General features: G+C 53.4%; 1 protein-coding gene across 4 annotated transcripts in view; it reads left to right on the top strand.

Annotated features, from left to right (window-relative positions):
- Positions 1-9,384: 9,384 nt before the first annotated feature.
- The window catches only part of USP12 (ubiquitin specific peptidase 12), a 29,514-nt gene continuing 18,056 nt past the window's right edge, over positions 9,385-20,842 (top strand). The window contains exon 1 of one of the 4 annotated variants that reach the window (XM_039914941.1): positions 9,385-9,508. In XM_039914941.1, the coding sequence (XP_039770875.1) occupies positions 9,461-9,508 (48 nt within the window). In that variant the 5' untranslated portion in view covers positions 9,385-9,460. The remainder of the gene's footprint in view (positions 9,509-20,842) is intronic. The other 3 variants (XM_029048498.2, XM_029048500.2, XM_029048499.2) reach the window with 3 other exon arrangements.

Genomic DNA, 20,842 nt, shown 5'->3' with positions numbered 1-20,842 from the left:
CTGACAAGTGGCACAGCGGGGATTCGAACCCATGACCTCTGACTCCCAAGCCGGGGCTCCTTCCACTGAGCCACGCTGCTTCTCTATGGTTCTAATTGCGGCTTCACCACGTGCCTGCTGTATGACCTTGGACAAGTCACTTAACTTTTCTGGCCCTCAGTTCCTTCATCGGGAAAATGGGGATTCGATCCCTGTTCTCTCTCCTGCGTAGACTGTAAGCCCCTCGGAGGACCTGATTATCCTTTATCTACTATAGTGTTTGGCACCTACTACGATTGAATGAATAACTGCATAAAAAAGTCGGAGGACCCGGGTTCGAATCCAGGCTCTGCCACTTGTCAGCTGTGTTTCTGTGGGCAAGTCACTTCACTTCTCGGTGCCTCAGTGACCTCATCTGGAAAATGGGGGTGAAGACTGTGAGCCTCGCGTGGGACCACCTGATTCCTCTGTATCTCCCCCAGCGCTTAGAACAGTGCTCTGCACATAGCAAGCGCTTAACAAATAGCAACATTATTATAAAAACCACTGATTGATTGATTGCACTGCAGGTCCGGCAGCGAAATGTGGCTCCTCCCTGGCCGTGGGGTCTGAGTGTTTGGGCTTCTCTGCCTGCTTGCTTTGCAACACCTCACTGGCTCCCGTTTCATTTCCTTGTTGCCGACTTGTCCATTCCAAGCACTTAGTCCAGCGCTCTGCACATAGTAAGCGCTCAATAAATACTATCGAATGAATGAATGAATTTCCTAAACTGGCTCAGAAGGTGCTGATGAAGAGTAGAATCCCTTAAAAGCAGGGACTCAGAAAACAGTGTTGTGAACGGACCGAAGAGCCAGTGGAGAAATAGTGAACCCTAGACTCGAACCCAGAGCCCTAGGAATTGGAACGGGGTCCAGGAGGAATATGGAGTCAGAGAAGCCGCTCACGTGGCCAGGCATCAAAATAGGAAATAAAAGAATCAAATAAAGAAACGCAAACACCACCCGCCCTCCCGAGATCTTAACGACGGCGTTTCTGAGTATTCGGACCTGTCAAAAAAGGGCCTTTTGGTTCAGTGGCAAGAGCCCGGGCTTGGGAGTCAGAGGTGATGGGTTCGAATCCCGGCTCTGCCACTTCTCAGCTGTGTGGCTGTGGGCAAGTCACTTCACTTCTCTGGGCCTCAGTTCCCTCGTCTGTAAACTGGGGATTAACGGTGAGCCTCGAAAGGAACAACCTGCACACGGTAAGTGCTTAACAAATGCCAACGTTATTATTACTATTATTAAATCTCAGTGCATAAGCGACCCAGACGGGACATCCAGTAGGGGAAATGAGGTCTTAGGCGGAGAAGGACAGGTGGAGGAGATGCGAATTTAAATAAGGCTTCGAAAGCGGAGAGAGAGAGCTGGTCCGTTTGAGACGAAGGGGGAGGGCGTTTCAGGCCACGGGGAGGATGTGGGCGAAGGCGTGGGTGGCGAGACGGACGAGACGGAGGTACAGAAAGTAGTTTGGGGCTAGAGGAATGACGCGTATGGGTCGTTTAGGAGGTTAACGAGCTAAGACAGGAGGGGCCAGTCGATTGAGCGCCTCGAAGCCGATGGTGAGGAGTTCCTGTCCGATGCAGAGGCGGCCGGGCAACCTCCGGAGGTTCTCGAGCAATGGAGAGACGTGGACTGAACCTTTTTTTTAGAAATACGACCCCGGGTATGAAGATTGGACTGAAGCGGGGAGAGGCAGAGGCCGGGGGGGGGCGGGGGGTGAGCGAGGAGGCTGACGGAGTAAAGGTGAGATCCGATAAGTGCTGGGATCGGCGAGGTGGCGGGGTCCGGACGGAGAGGGGAGTGTGCATTCCGCAGATGTTGGGAAGGTAGGACCAACCAGGATCTGGCGACAGACTGGATATGTGGGCCGAATGAGAGAGATGAGTCGAGGATGATCCCCAGGAGATGGAGACGGACTTCATCAAAATCAATGCCCCGGGAAATCTCCTCCCGCGGATTTGAGATCTGAACTCTGGTTCCGGGCGTCCAGAAGAAACTGCAATGGGCAGGGAACCCGTTGCAGTGTCAAGGAAATCAAAACCGGCCACGCTCAGTGCGTCTTCGGTCCCTCCTGACCTCGCCAGCTGATGAGAAAATGACGGCTAGAAAATTCCGGAAAGCCAGCGTCCATTTTCTGTCGGCTTCTCGGTTTCACTGGAAGCTCCTCGAGGGCAGGGGTCGTGACTCTGACCTCTACCATAGTCTATTTTGCTGTTTTAAACCCGGTAAAGTTGAAAAACACAAAGTCCCATACCGCGCAGTGATGATAACGATAATGATGGCATCTGATAAAGAGAAGCAGCGCGGCTCAGTGGAAAGAGCCCGGGCTTGAGAGTCAGAGGTCATGGCTTCGAATCCCGGCTCTGCCACCTGTCAGCTGGGCGACTTTGGGCGAGTCACTTCGCTTCTCGGTGCCTCAGTGACCTCATCCGGAAAATGGGGATGAAGACTGTGAGCCCCACGTGGGACAACCCGATTCCCTTGTATCTCCCCCAGCGCATAGAACGGTGCTCGGCCCGTAGTAAGCGCTTAACAAATACCAACATTATTATTATTATTCTATTCCCGGCTCCGCCACTTGTCTGCTCTGTGACCTCGGGCAAGTCCCTTCACTTCTCTGGGCCTCAGTTACCTCATCTATAAAATGGGGATGAAGACTGTGAGTCCCATGTGGGACATGAACTGGGTCCCACCTATCCCAGCGTGGTTCAGTGGAAAGAGCCCGGGCTTAGGAAGTCAGGGGTCATGGGTTCTAATCCCGGGTCCGCCACCGTCAAGTGGTGCAAGTCACTTCACTTCTCGGTGCCTCAGTCACCTCATCTGGAAAATGGGGATGAAGGCGGTGAGCCCCAAGGGGGACAACCTGATTCCCTTGTATCTACGCCAGCGCTTAGAACAGTGCTCGGCACATAGTAAGCGCTTAAATACCAACTTTATTAATTATTATTACCCCGACGCCTAGTACAGTGCCTGGCACGTAGTAGGCGCTTCACAAATGCAGCGTGGCTCATTGGAAAGAGCCTGGGCTTGGGAGTCAGAGGTCATGGGTTCGAATCCCGTCTCGGCCACTTGTCAGCTGTGTGACTGTGGGCAAGTCACTTCACTTCTCTGTGCCTCAGTCACCTCATCTGTAAAATGGGGATTGAGACCGTGAGCCCCACGTGGGACAACCTGATTTCCCTGTGTCTCCCCCAGCGCTTAGAACAGTGCTCGGCACATAGGGAGCGCTTAACAAATACCAACAGTGTTATTAAATACCATAAAAAAATCATAGTTTAGAGAAAAATGAAGAGCTAAACAGAGCAATGCAGCTGTCACTTGATGCAATCGATAGTCAGCCAGCCTTCTGCCTGTGGATTTGGAAATGGGTATAAATATATTCTCTCTAAATATATATTTGTTCCAGCAGGCTGAGCTGTAGAATAGCAAGCTCTCACCCCGACAGCGACTGGTACTATATAAAGGGACAATGAGGAAGTTAATGTACACAGACGAGTCCAGGAAGTGGGGAAAAGAATAGAGACAAGTTGTGTGAATGACACACCAGCAGTCTCTCCAGGGGAACATTTCCTCCCTTCTGATTTTAAGACGCAAAGCCATCGCACGCACCCCGGCCTCATTTCTCTGCGTTCTAGGAAAGGCACACGGTTCATTTCGGTTTCCGAAAGGCGGTCGGGGTCTCAATCAGTCGATCGGTGGCGGGGGGGGGACGACAAAATGAATACAGTCCGGTTCATTGCCTCCGACCCAGCCCTGTCTAGCGGTGAATCTCTCTATCACGTAGTCTGTGACCGCGAGGGCCGCCGAATGTGTTCCTTGGCGTGTCCGTCAGACCGGTAAATGTTTTAGGAAACAATGCATAGACTTCTTTCTGCTCTAAATGCCACAACTATTTTATCCGAAGAAATCGTGAACCGGGAATACCTTAGATGCCGGCCCCTCGACAGACTACCACAACACGTCAAGGCCCGACTGACGTTTCCGGGGGAGCACATCGGGCCGGGAATCATCCCGCGTACTGTCAGCGGAGAATCGATGCATTCTGATCCGAATAGAAATTCTCCCAGCTATCGACGTCGTTTCGTGGCCCTGAAATGTTTGATTTCTGATAGAGAAGCGGCATGGCTCAGTGGAACGAGCGCGGGCTTTGGAGTCAGAGTTCATGGGTTCGAATCCCGGCTCGGCCACTTGTCAGCTGTGTGACTTTGGGCAAGTCACTTAACTTCTCTGTGCCTCAGTCACCTCATCTGGAAAATGGGGATTAAGACTGTGAGCCCCACGTGGGACAACCTGATTCCCCAGCGCTGAGAACAGTGCTCGGCACATAGTGAGCGCTTAACGAACACCAACATTATTATTATTATTTCTCTTTGCGTCGTAAATACCGCAGGCCTTTATTTTGGCCCCTCTGCCTCTTCCTCCAGACGGCCACCCCCTCCCCCAGGCACCACCGCGTCAGCCTCCTCGCCGGCCTTCTTGCCTCCGGTCTTGCCTCTCTCCGCTCCACACTTCACTCCGCTTCTTGGACGATGTTTCGGAAACATCGTCCTGCGTGTGTCTCCTCTTTACTCCGAAACCTCCGACCGTGGCGCCTTCCTCTTGGCATTCACCAGAAACCCGGCCGACGAAACCCGGCCGACCCGCTGGCTTGGAGGCTGCCGATGAGCTCCGCTTTCTTCTCCCACCACACTCTTGCTCGCAGTGCTTGTCCCTCTCAAGCCAACCTCCTCACTGCACCTCCTTCTCATCTCTCCTGTCTCCGACCTCTTGCTCACACCCTTCCCTTCCTCTGGCCTGGAACTCCCTCCCCCTTCCAATCATCCAGAACCCAGCTCTTTCTTTAAAGCCCTGCTGAAATCACATCTCCAGGAAACCTTCCCCAACTGGGTTTTAGCTCCCCAATTTCCCATTTCAGCCCGCTGTCCTAACTAGGCACTTGTGACCTCACAGCATTCATTCAGTAGTATTTATTGAGCGCTTACTCCGTGCAGAGCACTGTACTAAGCGCTTGGAATGGACAATGCGGCAACAGATAGAGACCATCCCTGCCCACTGACGGGCTTACAGTCTAATCAGGGGAGACAGACAAAAACAATAGCAGTAAATAGAATCAAGGGGTTGTCTGTCTCATTAACAAAATAAATAGGGTAATAAAAATATATACAAATGAGCGGATGAGCACAGTGCTGAGGCGAGGGGAAGGGAGGGGGGGAGGAGCAGAGGGAAAAGGGGGGAAAAGAGGGTTTAGCTGAGGGGAGGTGCGGGGGGCAGAGAGGGAGCAGAGGGAAAAGGGGAAGCTCAGTCCGGGAAGGCCTCTCGGAGGAGGTGAGCTCTCACTGGGGCTCCTCCCAAAGCCCTTACATCCTGATTTACATGCCCTGCTGCTTAAACATGAAATCATTCGTGTTTCCGTCTGTATTTACTGAGTTCTTACCGTGTGCAAAGCACTGTATTAAGCGCTTGGGAGAGTACCATATAACAACAGACACATTCGCTGCCCACAGATAGCTCATATACGCGTCCGCTTTCCATTCTTTCTCCTATCTACCCGACTAGATTTCAGTGTCTCTCTACCCTACTAGATCGTAAGCTCCTTGAGGGAGGGTTCCTGTCTGCTAAATAATTCTTTTGTACTGGCTTATGCAGTGCCCTGCACACCATAGGCATTAAGTAAATATTATTGGTTGCGTTCTTATCTTTGTGGAAGAAAGCATGGCAATAAAAAGGGAGGCATTCTTGCTTTCTATTCAAATATTAGTCAAAAATACGATCAGGTGGCCAAAAGCCAAGCTCCCCTCCACATCCCATTTCAGGCCCAAATCGGCCTGCTTGGCCTTGAACAGAATTTCAGGAGCGGGGAAAGCAGTCACTATGAGAATAAAATTCCTCAAGGGATGGGAAAAATTCCTAGAGTCCAATTTGATTCCCAAGAGCGGAGGAGAAGTCAAATGCTTACTGAGTCTCTAGACTGGGAGTTCACTGTGGGCGGCGAACGTCTACCAGTTATCATCTCGTACTCTTCCAAGAGTCTAGTACAGTTCTCTGCATATTGTTAAGGAAATGTACATCGCCTTGATTCTATTTATTTGCTAGGGTTTTAATGAGATGTTCATCCCCTCGATTCTATTTATTGCTATTGTTCTGGTCTGTCCATCTCCCCCGATTAGACCGTAAACCCGTCAGAGGGCAGGCGCTGTCTCTGTTACCCATGTGTCCATTCCAAGCGCTTAGTCCAGTGCTCTGCACCTAGTAAGCGCTCAGTAAATACTATTGAATGAATGAATATAGTAAGCGCCCCAAAATACCACGGATCGATTGAGCGCTGGGCACTGTTTTAAGAACAAGGAGGAGGAGGAGATGGAGGTCGGGTGCAGAAATTCATGTTTAAGTACAAGGATGATGTCAGAGAGGTCGTGTGGAGAAAAGGGGATCGGTGGCATAGAAATGCTGAAGTGGAATTGGGGGGCTATAATGTGGAGACAGTTTAGTAAAGCAAAGAGAAGTGCTTAGTACAGTGCTCTGCACACAGTAAGTGCTCAATAAATATGACTGAACGATTCTGGGGTCTGGTGGGGACCCCTTGATGGCCACAAGTCTTGGCTGATTGACCAGCAACATTTTGGGCATTTCCAGCCCTCTGGCCCGCCCCCCCCCCATCCCCCATAATAACACTGTTGGTATTTGTTAAGCGCTCACTATGTGCCCAGCACTGTTCTAAGCGCTGGGGGGAGAAACACGGTCAGCAGGTTGTCCCACGTGGGGGCTGACGGTTGTCATCCCCGTTTTCCAGATGAGGTCGCTGAGGCCCAGAGAAGTGACTTGCCCAAAGGCACACAGGGGGCAGAGGCGGGATTCGAACCCATGACCTCTGCCTCCCAAGCCCGGGCTCTTTCCCCTGAGCCCCGCTGCTCCGCTAATATTGCTCCCTGGACACGGCGGGCTCTAGGACCCGGGGGATGTGTGGGGGGAAGGGGGGAGGCTCTCTCCGCGTCTCCTGCCCGCTGCCTCCCTCCATGATCTGGGGGCTTTAGGACCCAGGGGGAGACGCGTGGGGAAGGGCGGGCTGCCTGCCGCCTCTCCGTCTCCTGCCCGCTGCCTCCCGCCTCATCGGTCGGGCTTTAGGACCCGGGGGCGGCGGGGGAGGAGAAAGCGGCAGTGCGCGGGGTCTGTTGCATATCTACATCTATATAAAACCTATATTTTTAAGTATATATTTATGTCCTTGTGGTGGGGAGCGGTGTGTGCGTACATATGCACTTGTGTGGGGGTGCGCTTTCCGTCCCCCGTCTTTCGGCGGTATGGCGGCCTTTAGGACCCAGGGGAGCACTCGTTCCCTCTCTTGACCACTTCCTCTAAGCAACCTCTCCGCAGAGCGACGGTCTTTAGGACCCCGGGGAGGGGCGGGTGTACCCCCCACTCTCTCTCTCTCCCCCTCCCTCTCCTTCCCTCCCTTTTCCTCCCTCTCCCTCCCTCCCTCTTCCTCTCTCCCCTCCCTTCCCCTCCCTCTCCCTTCCCTCCCTCCCTCTCCCTTCCCCTCCCCTCCCTCCCTCCCCTCCCTCTCTCCCCCCTCCCCCTCCCTTCCCTCCCTCCCCTCCCTCTCTCCCCCTCCCCCTCCCTCTCCCTTCCCCTCCCCTCCCTTCCCTCCCTCTCCCTCCCCTCCCTCTCTCCCCCCTCCCTCTCCCTCCTTCTCCCTTCCCCTCCCTCTCCCTTCCCTCCCTCTCCCTTCCCCTCCCTCTCCCTTCCCTCCCTCTCTCCCCCCTCCCCCTCCCTCCTTCTCCCTTCCCCTCCCTCTCCCTTCCCTCCCTCTCTCCCCCCTCCCTCCTTCTCCCTTCCCCTCCCTCTCCCTCCTTCTCCCTTCCCCTCCCTCACCCTTCCCCTCCCTCTCCCTCTCCCTTCCCCTCCCTCTCCCTCTCCCTTCCCCTCCCTCTCCCTTCCCCTCCCTCCCCCTCCCCCCTCCCTCTCTCCCCTCCCCCCTCCCTCTCTCCCCCTCCCTCCCTCTCCCTCCCCCTCCCTTCCCCTCCCCTCCCTCCCTCTCCCTCTTCCTCCCTCCCCCTCCCCTCCCTCCCTCTCCCTCTTCCTCCCTCCCCCTCCCTCTCTCCCCCTCCCTCCCCCCCCCCCCGTATGTGAGCAGCGTGGCTCAGTTGAAAGAGCACGAGCTTTGGAGTTAGAGGTCATGGGTTCGAATGCCGGCTCTGCCACTTGCCAGCTGTGTGACTGTGGGCAAGTCACTTCACTTCTCTGGGCCTCAGTGACCTCATCTGGAAAATGGGGATGAAGACCGTGAGCCCCACGTGGGACCACCTGATTCCCCTGCGTCTACCCCAGCGCTTCGAACAGTGCTCGGCACATAGTAAGCGCTTAACAAATACCAACATTATATATATGTATACCTGTAATTCTGTTGCCGACTTGTCCATTCGAAGCGCTTAGTCCAGTGCTCTGCACAGAGCAAGCGCTCAATAAATACTATTGAATGAATGTATATGTTAATAATGTGGTATTTGTTAAACGCTCGCTCTGTGCAGAGCACTGTTCAAAGCGCTGGGGGAGGGATACAGGGTCATCAAGTTCTGGAGGCAGGGTGTGGTGTATATATCGGGAGTCAGAGGTCATGGGTTCGAATTCCCGCTCTGCCCCTTGTCAGCTGGGTGACGGTGGGCAAGTCACTTCACTTCTCTGGGCCTCAGTCACCTCATCTGGAAAATGGGGATTAACTGTGAGCCTCACAGGGGACAACCTGATGACCCCGTCTCTCCCCCAGCGCTTAGAACAGTGCCCTGCGCATAGTAAGCGCTTAACAAATACCAACATTATTATTAGCTGAGGGAGGTGAAGGGGGACAGAGAGGGAGCAGAGGGAAAAGGGGAAGCTCAGTCCGGGAAGGCCTCTGGGAGGAGGTGAGCACAGTGCTCTGCACACGGTAAGCGCTTAAAGACCATTCAAAAAAGGGGGGACTTAGCTGAGGGGAGGGGAAAGGGGGGGCAGAGAGGGAGCAGAGGGAAAAGGGGAAGCTCAATCCGGGAAGGCCTCTGGGAGGAGGTGAGCACAGTGCTCCGCACCGGGTAAAGCCCTTAAAGACCATTCAAAAAAGGGGGGCTGGGGGGAAGGGGGAGCAGAGGGAAAAGGGGAAGCTCAGGCTGGGAAGGCCTCTGGGAGGAGGTGAGCACAGTGCTCTGCACTTAAATACCATTCAAAAAAGGGGGGATGAGGGGCAGGGAGGGCTTGTGCTGGCGAGGCGGCGGGCAGTAGGACCCGGGGGAGGCCTCGGGGGGGGGCGGTCCCCAGGCAGGGGCTCTGGAAGCGGGCGGTGTCTAGGACCCGGGGGGCGGCGGCGCCTCCCATCCGGACCGTCCGGATCTCCGGACCCTCGGGACCCTCCTCCTCCTCCTCCTCGTCGTCGTCGTCGTCGTCGCTGCCATTGGGTGGAAGATGGCGCCGGGCGGATGGAAATCCTCATGACAGTCTCCAAATTGGCCTCCGTCTGTACCATGGTGAGTGGCGTCCAAACAGCAGCACGAGCAGGCCTCCCTCTCCGCCCCCTCCCCCCCCCAGCCCGGGCGGAGGAGGAGGAGCAGCGAGCCCCCGCGGGGTCTGGGTTCCAATCCCCCCCCCCCTCACTCCGCCGACGGGCCCGGCCTCGCCCGGGAAAGGGCAAGAGGGCGGGCCCCACGTGGGACGGCCTGGCGTGTTTGCTCAGCGCCCACTATGTGCTAAGCGCTGGGAAAGGACGGGTCGGCGTCGCCTTCGTCCCCCCCCACGGGCGCAGAGTCTACAAGGGGTCGGGGGGAGACGATCATCAAGGGGAATAAATAGAATTATAGATATATGCACCTCTTTAACAGAATAATAAACACGTGCATGTAGTCATAGTCCCCTATTTATTTTGTTAACGAGGTGTCCATCCCCTTGATTCTATTTATCGTGATTAATACCAACATTACTATTATTAAATGGTCTGGTTTTTGTCCCCCGTCCCCCCCCGATTAGACGGTAAACCCGTCATTGGGCAGGGATGGTCTCTATCTGCTGCCGAATGGTCCATTCCAAGCGCTTAGTACAGTGCCCCGCACCTAGGAAGCGCTCAGTGATGAATGAATAATGATGATGGTTTTTGTTCAGCGCTTACTGTGTGCCGAGCGCTGGTCTGATCGCCGGGGTGGATCCAAGGTCAACCGGTTGTCCCACGTGGGGTAACCCCCCCCCCCCCCATTTACAGATGAGGGAACTGAGGCCCAGAGAAGTCAAATGACTGGCCCCAGGTCACGCAGCAAAGTGGCCGGGCTGTGATTAGAACCCACGACCTCTGACTCCCAAGCCCGGGCTCCTTCCACCGAGCCAGACCGCCGGATGCACAAGCACTCTGGGCGCTTAGAACAGTGCTTGGCACCTAGTAAGCTCTCAGAAAGTACCGTAATTACTGTGGAGGGTAGTCCTGGACGAGGAGTGGGGGGGTCTCGGGTGGGAGGTGGGTGGAGAATTGGTGGGGGCAGGGAAATCCAACCCGCGAAGGTCGTGGGAGTGGGTAGAAATGGAGACCCACAGTTGGGCCTCAGACGGTCATTTTTCCTTTCATTTTTTCCCCCTTTCCCCCTGAGGAGCCATCCTTCCATTTCTCAGTAGACCACGAGCTCCTCTTAGGGGAAGCATCTAGCATCATCCTCTCCTAGGCGCTCAGTACAGCGCTCCGCACCCAGCAAGGCCTCGGTAATTTGGGTCGGTTGATGGCTTCTCGCCGTGCGCAGCGACTTGACCGCCGCTTCCAGGTGGAGGCGGGCAGGGGAGGCCGCCTGCCCTCTGAGCCCCGGTTGCTTTTCGCAGCAGCATTTGCGTGTCTGAAGCCCGTTTCCTGGAACATGCCAAGCCGTGGACCCCTGGCCCGCGTCATCAGTGTTTCTCTGAAGGGACAGATGAGGACTGGCCGTCGGGGAGGGTGTGGGTACGTGTGTGTTGTTTGGCATCTTTCACGGGCCTCACCCGGAAACTGAAAGGCCACCAGGGCCTTTGAAAGTTACAGCGGAACAGAAATTTTGGCCTCGAGGCATTCAGGTTAGCCCCTGGGGCAGGACCCAGAGCCAGTTTCTTCCGAATGATAGGAACCCCGTAGGCCGTTGGGCCGCCCGATGCATGGTGTGAGGTGAACGAAAGGTGATTCCATTTTTAGGGCTTCAAAATGCTGAAAATCCGAACGCGCTAAGGACCGGCCGTGGACCGTGGCCACGAGGGACTTCCAGGCCAAGCTGGGGGGACGGCAGGGCGGGAGGCCTAAAGGAAGCAAGCTGAAATTACAGATATCGACAGTAATAAATATACCGACCGAGCCGTCCACTCACCGCTTCCCTGAAGTACGTTTCGGCGGTACCTAAGGAATTAGGGGCCGGTTCTCCGACAGCACGGGTCTCTCCCGATGTACCAGCCGGCGTGGGTTGGAAGATAGATAGGGTGCACCTGTTATCGTGTGAATTTTCCCTAGTGTGGGGGGTTCTCCAAGAAGTAGCTCCAGGCTCTAATAATAATAATAATGTTGGTATTTAAATACATACTGTGTGCAGAGCACTGTTCTAAGCGCTGGGGTAAGAGACAGGGTAATCAGGTCGTCCCACGGGAGGCTCACGGTTAATCCCCATTTTACAGATGAGGGAACTGAGGCCCAGAGAAGTTAAGTGACTCGCCCACAGTCACACAGCTGAGCAGTGGCAGAGCCGGGATTCGAACCCATGAGCTCTGACTCCCAAGCCCCGGCTCTTTCCACTGCTTCTCTAGTGTACCTGGGGAGCAATCCACGGGCCTCCCCTTCGGTTTCAGAGGGCCACAACCTTGCTGAATTGTCCTTTCCGAGCGCTTCGTACTCTGCGCGCAGTAAGCGCTCAATAGATCCGACCGAATGAACGAACCTTCCCGGTGATGGAGAAGGAAACCAGCTTTGGCTCCCGCAGTGGCAGGCGAGCCGGTCTGGGCACCGGGCAGGTCCGCGAGCCTCGGCGAAATATGGACTCTTGGTTGCGCGGCTCTGGGCTTCTGCCCACCCTCGGCCCCCGTCGGGGGCGGGACACAGGGCTCCCAGATGGCTGGGTGGAAGGGTGAAGCCCGCCGGAGCGGCGCGTGGCTCCCGGGACCACGGGGGCAACTAGATGGGGCTAATTTTCATCGAATGTCGCCTCTGCCCTGTTCATTTGTCTCCCTGAGGTAGTGATGGTGTTTACCGAGCACCCATTAGCAGGTGGGCCCTGCGCTAAGCACCTGGAAAAATACCCCACAGGCACAAGCCCCATTCCCTGCCTTCAAGGAGCTCACACTCTACGCGGGGAAGGGGGGGGAGGACAGTCATACAAATATTTAGATATGACCATCAGAATAAATAATGACGAGGAAGGGTGTATACATTAAAAATAAATGCCAACTTAAAATAAATTTCAAAGGTGGCCCACGGGGTGATAGGGCCAAGGCTGCTGTTGGGAGTTAATTAGGAGGAGCTTGATTGGGAGGAGGTGGGACTCTGGCAGGTCTTTGATGTGGGTAGAGCTGTGGTCCCTGGATTAGGGAGGGAGAGAGGGAGTTCCCGGCCTGCCAGGTACAGTGAGAACTAGTGGACCGAGGCCTGAGAATTGAGGGCAAGACACAAGTGGGAGGTGAACTTGGAAAGAAGGAAAACAGTGACCCGGGGAGCTGCAGAAAAAGAGAGCAGCAAATAGGGTAGAGAGTTAGTGGTCAGACCCGGAGGGGGAGTTTCTTCTCTCCCTCCAGTGCTCTGCACACAGTAAGCACTCAATAAACACAATTAAGTGGTTATTTTGAAGCCGAAATGGGGAGCGAAGGACACCGACATGGTGATTTAACATTGTCATTCTAAGGCCAGCGAGGTCAAATTTAACTTCTCTCCTGCCCAGGGTGGTTGTAAATCATCTTTTTTTTTTTTTAATAGCTGTGGTATTTATTAAGCCCTAACTAGGTGCTAACCACCATGCCAGATACAGACTTAATCAGATTGGACAAAGTTCCAGTCCCGCAAGGCTCTTAATCTAAGATGGTGGTTGATATTTGTTCATTGAGGAAATGCTGTTTAAATATGCACGGCAAGTAAAATCCAAAGGTATGTTTTAGAGCAATATTTGAACATACGGGCTTTTTTTTCCCCTTAAGAGGGCACCGACTGTAAGCTTTGTTAAGAGTTTGCAGAATCTGTTTCTGAACTGTAGGAATTGGATGACTTCAGTCAGTACCTTCAAAATAACTATAGTACTTTGTAAGCGCTTATTAGGTGCCAAGCGCTGAGATGGAATGACGCTAATCAGATTGTACACTGTCCCAGTCCCATATGGGGTTCACACTCTCCCTATTTTATAGGTGAGGCAACTGAGGCCCAGAGAGGTTAAATGGCGTGCCCAGGGTCACATAACAGACAAGCGACAGAGCTGGGATTAGAACCCAAGTCCCTGTGACCTCCGGGCCCGTGCTCTGTCCACTAGGCAACGCTGCTTCTCCTGCTTTACGGTTGAATTAGCTCCGTAATCCCCGGTAATGTCGACCAGCTGAATTGGGGGCCTCTTTTCAACTAAAATTCAACTAAACCGCAAGGGAGGGGGACGATCCCGGGAAGACCCCGTCTGACTGCAAGAGGATTGGCCGGCCCGTGAGGCGCAGAGTGGGAGCGGCGATCTTGCCAACCCCTCGAACGTCTACCTTGCGCGCTCCTGCTGACCTCCTCTAGCCGGAAAATCTGGCACGCCCGGTCCACCTCTGTCTCCGCACGCCACTGTTGCCCGCGTCTGGGGACCCAACCCCAGTCGACGGCCACGGCTGGAGCCCCAGAACCCTTGCTGTGCTTCTCCCGTTTCGAACTGGGAGCCCGGGGCCGGCCAAGTCACTGACCGTCTGTTTCGGCACCCCCTCGGGGCCCCCGTTGGAGGCAAGAAGGGATTTTTTTTCCGTGAAATTGATTGACAGTGAGCGAGAGAGTGTGGTTTGGGCTTGACTAGACTCGATGGAGGAAGGAAATAATTGGCAGAAGTGGGAGACTTGTCCAAATGGCTGCAGCTCTCCCCGGGGGTTTATGTCTTTCTGAGAACTGCGACGGAAGATGCGATGGATGCCCATTCCCCCCCCGCCCTCTCCTGATGGGGGCCGTAGACCCCTTCTTCTCGGGTTGAATTAGCGGTCTAGTTTCTCGTAACCGGTCTTGGATTCTTGGTTCCCGGGCTGAAGTGCTAATGAATTGTCTCCCTGGCTGCTTATTCAATCCCCGCTCAGGATAATTAAATGACAGGACTTTGGAAATGGCGGTGATGCAATCTGTATATCGAAGATGAGTAGGTGGCAGGTGGGTGTGTTGCCTTGATTGCTGCCCTGCCCAGCAAAGGGGCAAGGCGGTGCCTTCGGGCAGGCAGGGCAGCCCGACCCCCATCCCTGGGACCCCCCCCCAACTCCAGGACTGTGCAGAGCCACGTCCACCGTGCCTGCGTGAGGGCCCGCGGATAGATACGCACCCATCCCCGTATCCTAACCCCAATTGCCCGTCTCCACAGGCCCCTCCACGCTCAGCACACTCTCTTAAATGCATAAACAGATAGCTTCGGCCCTCCCTCTCCCCTCATGGATACCTAAAGGCCTAATACGTGGATACATAAATGGTGAGATTAGCAGCGTGGCTCAGCGCAAAGAGCGCGGGCTTGGGCGTCAGAGGTCATGGGTTCCAATCCCCGCTCTGCCGCTAGTCAGCTGGGTGACCTTGGGCAAGTCACTTCACTTCTCTGGGCCTCAGGTACCTCATCTGTCAAATGGGGATTAAAACCGTGAGCCCCACGTGGGACAACCCGATCACCTTGTATCCCCCCAGTGCTTAGAACAGTGCTTTGCACATAGTAAGCGCTTAACAAATACCACAATATATAAATACAGAAAAACTCACATCCCTCTTTGCCTCTTCCCCTCCCCGTAGCACCCCCCTTTCCCCCTCCCCCTGACATGCAGGGACACATATAATTATAATGATGGTATTTAATAAGCACTGGGCGTATTTCAGGCACTGCGCTAAAAAATAATGTATTTAAGTGCTTACTAGGTGCCAAGCACTGTACTGAGCGCTGGGCTAGAAGTAAGAGAATCAGATCCCACATGGGACTTACCTTCTAAGAAGAGGGAAACAGTGAACTCTCATTGAGCCGATGAGGGAACTGAGGTACGGAGAAGTTGGTGGCTTGCCCAAGGTTAACCAGCAGGCACGTGGTGAAACTGGGATTAGAACCCAGGTCCTCTGCCTCCCAGAGGAGTGCTCTCTCCTCTAGGCCAAGCCGTTTTTCTGCTAAACACCGCTGCTAAATCCTGGGATGGATAGAATGTGATTGGATCCGACGTAGGCCCCGGCTCTCTCTGGGCGCGCAGGGTCAGAGGGAGGAAGAACAGGTATTTTGCCCCCATTTTTCAGATAAGGAAATTGAGGCCCAGAGAGGTTTAGCGACTTCCCCAAAGTCACCTAGCAGGCAAGTGGTGGAGCCAGGACCAGAACCCGGGCCCCCTAAGGAAAAGGAAAAACCAGAAAGGGAGCCGGAATGAGAAGTAAAATCACCTCGTCTGTAAAATGGGGATGAAGACTGTGAGCCCCACGTGGGACAACCTGATTACCTGGTGACTACCCCAGTGCTTAGCACAGTGCTTGGCACATGGCAAGCACTTAACAGATGCCATTATTATCATTATTATCATCATCGTCATCATCTGTTTTATCCGGCCTGACAGTTCTTCAGCTAAAAATGTCAGCTCTTTGTTTCGAGGATTCTGCATTTCAAGGCTCTGCGTGAACTTTTCTTTGAGGACGTGAGGTGCCGAAACTTCTAGGACTTGCTTGTCAGCTTGTAAGATTTGAAGAGACCCGTCGAAAACTCTTTAAAGCGGATCCATCCATCCGGTCAGGAGTATTTATCGAGTGCTTACTTAGCCCAGAGCAGGTGGGGACAGGATCCCTGCCCGCAAGGATCTTATCTAATCGTGGGAGGGGGTCTGACGTTAAAATAAATGCCAGGTAGGGGAAGCAGCAGATCCTAAGGGTATGGACATAAATGCTGTGGGGCTGGGGATGGGAACCTCGCCTCTCTTCTCTCCTTCTCCAGCCCGGCCCGCACCCTCCGCTCCTCTGGTGCCGCTCACCTCCTCGCTGGGCCTCCAGCTCGCCCGTCCCGCCCGTCGACCCCTGGCCTACGTCCTACCCTTGGCCTGGAACGCCCTCCCGCCTCACGTCCGCCAAACTATCCCTCTTCCCCCCCCCTTCAAACGCGTGTTGAGCGCTCACCTCCTCCAGGAAGCCTTCCCAGACTGAGCCCCCCCCTTTTCCTCTGCTCCTCTTCCCCTCCCCGTCGCCCCGACTCCCTCCCTCTGCCCTACCCCCTTCCCCTCCCCGCAGCACCTGTGTATATTTGTACATAGTCTATTTATTAACGATGTGTATATAGCTATAATTCCATTTATCTATTTTGTTGCCGTTGATGTCCGTCTACCGGTTTTGTTGTCCGTCTTCCCCCTTCTAGACTGTGAGCCCGTCGTCGGGCGGGGATTGCCTGTTGCCAGGTTGTTCTTTCCAAGCGCTTAGTACAGTGCTGTGCACACGGTAAACGCTCAGTAAATACGATCGAATGAATGAATAAATGAGTGAAAGGTAACCAAGTCCATAAGGGATAGAGACCCAAGTGCAAAGGGGTGGCAAAAGGCGGGGCGAATAGGGTGGATCGACCTTACAGCCTTATCAATTTGATTGATGTCATTGATTGAATGATATCACACCATTTTGATCCCACTAAGCTTGCACTCGTTTGCAGCCAGCAGCCACCCACCCACCCCTCAGCGGGTCACTTTCTCCCCCTGCATCCGGTCCAAGGTTTCGAGAGTCCCTTCGGGACCGTCGTCCCACGAAATCGTCGTCTCTTCCCTTCGTCCTTCCCCAGCGGCGGGGCCTCCTAGGGCTCCGTGAGCCTTTGCGCCAGCGGGCTCGTTCTTCGCGCAGTCGAGGTCGCCTCAGATTCCAGATTTCACCCAGGGTGGATCCCTCTGCAGCCTCCGCCATCCTGGCTGCCTGCCCGCCTGCCTCCTCCCCAGCCCAGCGGCGGCCCTCTATATTCCGACTGCGGCGTAAAGCAATCTCTCGTTCGGTTTTGTGTTTAAATTGGCCAGTTAGGATTGCGAGCAAGGGTCAGGTCCTCTCGGTTCCGTGGCCCCACCCTTTACACATCCGTGCGCTGCTTTCCATCTTGGGAGTGTCCCAAATGAGTCATTACCGTGCACAGCCTTGATGTTATCATATGGCCTTTATTAAACTCCAACAACAAGCGAGGTGATTTATAGAGCACAGCACCCATCTGGATTTTTTTAAGAGAAAAAAAAATGCAACACAAATGCAAGTACATCTGGTCTTGAATTAAAGAGCAGCGTGGTCTAGCGGGGAGCGTACGGGCCTGGGAGTCAGAGGACCTGGGTTCTAATCCTGGCTCTTCCCACTGTCTGCGGTATGACCCTGGGCAAGTCACTTCTGCGACGGTCACCTCATCCGCGAAACAGGGATTCAGTACCTGTTCTCCCTCCTCCTTAGGCTGGGAGGCCCGGGTGGAACGGGGACTGTGTCCGACCTGGTTATCATTCACGCATTCAAGTCGTATTTATCGAATGCTTACTGTGCACAAAGCACTATACTGAACACTTGGGAGAGTGCGATATAGCAATCAACGGACACATTCCTGCTCCCCGTCTAGAGGGGGAGACGGACAGTAATATAAATAGGTAAAATAAATTACACATATACAGATATCTTGTATCAACCCCTCGCCTTTAGTACAGTGCCCGGCACATAGTAAGTTGTTTACAAGTACCATTTAAAAATAAAAAGGCCGGGGGTCGGTTAGTCCAGCGTGGATCCAGTCTGTTGGTAAAAAAAAAAAATCTCCTTAATTGGATGTGGTTTGTGAAAATTACACTCCGACTAATATTCTTAGCGAAATGAAATGCCAACCAGCTCCCAAAAATAGAAGGAACGAACCCAGGGATGGTCATCTTGGAAAATGCTACCCGCCCTTGCTTTCAGCTGGGCCTCCCAACCCCACACGAAGCTTACTTTCTCTTTTCCCTTTCAAGACTGAGCGGATGTCCCTCCGGGCTGCGCCCCGTCCCCTTCTGCGGGCGACCTGCGGAAAAATATTCGCCCCAATCGCTGGCACAGTCCGGATGGATGGAGTGGACCTCCAGAATTGAGAGGCCTCAGGCGGGGATATGGCTCGGGGTGGTGGGAAACCCACCCTTCGTCCCTGGAGCTGCTCCTGCACTTACCCCACTAGTGACCTGGAACTCCAGGCATTCTTTTCCTCACTCCTGGCCTTCCCTTTTCCCACTTCATCCCCCCCTCTGTCCTCCCTTATTCCTTTTTGTCCTTGGAAGGAGCTCTATTAAGGTTTCTCTGGGCCCCTTTCAGATTCAGGCCTGATCCCATTAGCCTGTTTGGGAAGGAGCACCGCCTTCCCTGGGTGTGGCCATGCCTGTTAAATGTCCCTCCCTTCCCCGGGACTGCCAGGTCCGTTTGCTTGACTGCCACCAAAAAAACCACGCGGCTTTCTCCCGATTGAACCTCCCAATTAAATGCACATTCCGAGAGAATGAACATCTTGTAATTCTGTGGCCTCTTGAGGTCACCTGTGGCTTAATGTGCTCTGAGAACCCCGCTTCATTTTACAATGAGTTATGGTTTGCAGAGTGGGGTGGAGCACAGAGATGATCCTGTCGTTCTCCACCCCTCTCTTTCGTCGGTGAATAAGTGAAGCGTGGCCTTTTGACTGCGAACAGAAGTGACTGGATGGATTTGGGAGGCCCGAATCCCTGGGAAGTGTTCCGGGCAGGGCGCACGAGGCCGAGGAGACCTTTTCCGGCAGAAACGACTTATTCGTTCATTCAGTAGTATTTATTGAGCGCTTACTATGTGCAGGGCACTGTACTAAGCGCTTGGAATGTACAATTCGGCAACAGATAGAGACAACTTTTTGGGCTGTGGGTTTTCCGCTTTGGAAGTCCGTGCAGGATCCCTGTGAGCATTAACGAAGGCGAGGTACACGCAAGAGAACCAAAATGTGACCTTTGCTTCCAATTTCAATCTTTCAGACTCCCTTCAGTTTTCTCTGTTACATGGCGTATTTCGATTTATTCTCCCGTACTCTGCTAAATAGCCTATCATTCCATTTAATTCCCCCGTGTCCCTATTCCGTAGGCAAATATTTCTTACGCATAGTGTTACTCAATCGGCTTTTAGCTCCCTTCCCCTACCTCCCTCTCCCTCGGGGACTGAGCTGATGAATTAGATAACAGAGCACTATAATCTCCTTGGAAGAAAGAGGTTCTGTAAGAATAGTGTCTGTATTGCTACCATCACACTATGGGTTGCAGAAATTTAAATGGAAAGGTTAAGTTTTCCACCACGTAAGTATTAATGATAATAATAGTGGTATTTGTTAAGCGTTTACTACGTGCAGAGCACTGTTCTAAGCGCTGGGGGAGATACAAGATAATCAGGTCGTCCCACGTGAGGCTCCCGGTCTTCATCCCCATTTTACAGATGAGGGAACCGAGGCCCAGAGCAGTGAAGTGACTCGCCCACAGTCCCACAGCTGACAAGCGGCAGAGCCGGGAGTCGAACCCATGACCTCTGACTCCGAAGCCCAGGCTCTTTCCACTGAGCCACGCTGCTTCTGTACGCTATTTAAAACCTGGGAGGGAGAGGCTGAAAAATGTGCAAAAGTTACCTAATAGACTCTGATTTAAGAGGGACTTCAAGAAACACCGACTGATATTAAAAGCCCCATATACATATACTGTGATAGGTTCAATATGTTCACTTGAGCATGTTCTTTGGAGTCGAGAAACTTACTTTACGTTAGCTTCTGGGGCTTTCTGCCGACTGGTTTATGACCGCCTCTCTCCCCAAGGACATGTATTATCCTCCCTCGAACATTGGGGATTACTCCCCGAAGGAGGAGGTATTTCCTTCTATCTGAAAGCACCATCTGCGCTTTGTCACATCTTAGTATCGGATACAGGCATGCCAATCGGAAATTGTTTCTAATAAGAAAAGGAATGTAGATTTTTAGGCTAAAGAGCAGCATTTCTCACCCCTTTCTGTTAGACACGTGCCCCTCAGGTGTGCAACTCCTCGCCTTACCCTTGTGCAAAGTAGTGGGTTGGTTTACCTTACTGCAAGTAATTGTTTTCTCTAGTATGCTACGGTTTACTGGTGAACTGCCGGTATGCCGTGTACTATATAGTCTAGTTTTCTGTAAAGAGTCGGCGTTACTTTTGACCGTCGACGAGTCCCTTTCTTGCTTTGTGGTTTTCCAAAACGCTTTTGGTTTAGGAGTCCCCGGGATATTTGGGTCAGGCTTTCTTAATCAAAGCTTTCAATTTCCCAGGAGAAGGAAGTGATATCTTTTAAATACTCTTTTGCCACCCTCACACCTGTGGAGCGTTTCTGCCCCGAACTTTGGGAGAAGGGAAACCTTTCCACTGCTGGAGCCATTTGAACAGCCTCCGTCAGACTCCTTACTGTTAAACAGGAGGCCGAATGTTTACTCATTTGACTGGTTTCAGCTATCGTCGTCATCGGTGGTATTGAGCGCTTTGTCGAGCACCGTACTAAGCGAAAGTACAGTACAGCAGGGTTGGCAGACACATTCCCTGCCCACAGTGAGTTTACAGTCAAGAGAGGGAGACAGATGTTAAAATAAATTGGTGTTACGGGAAATGGGAGAGTGTAAGGAATACGTGCAAAAGCGTGGCAGGGTTTGGGCTGGGGTGTAAATCCAGCGCTTAAG

Source organism: Ornithorhynchus anatinus, chromosome 20, assembly GCF_004115215.2.
Source record: "Ornithorhynchus anatinus isolate Pmale09 chromosome 20, mOrnAna1.pri.v4, whole genome shotgun sequence".
Lineage (NCBI taxonomy): Eukaryota > Metazoa > Chordata > Mammalia > Monotremata > Ornithorhynchidae > Ornithorhynchus > Ornithorhynchus anatinus.
This window is presented reverse-complemented; position numbering and strand designations above follow the sequence as displayed.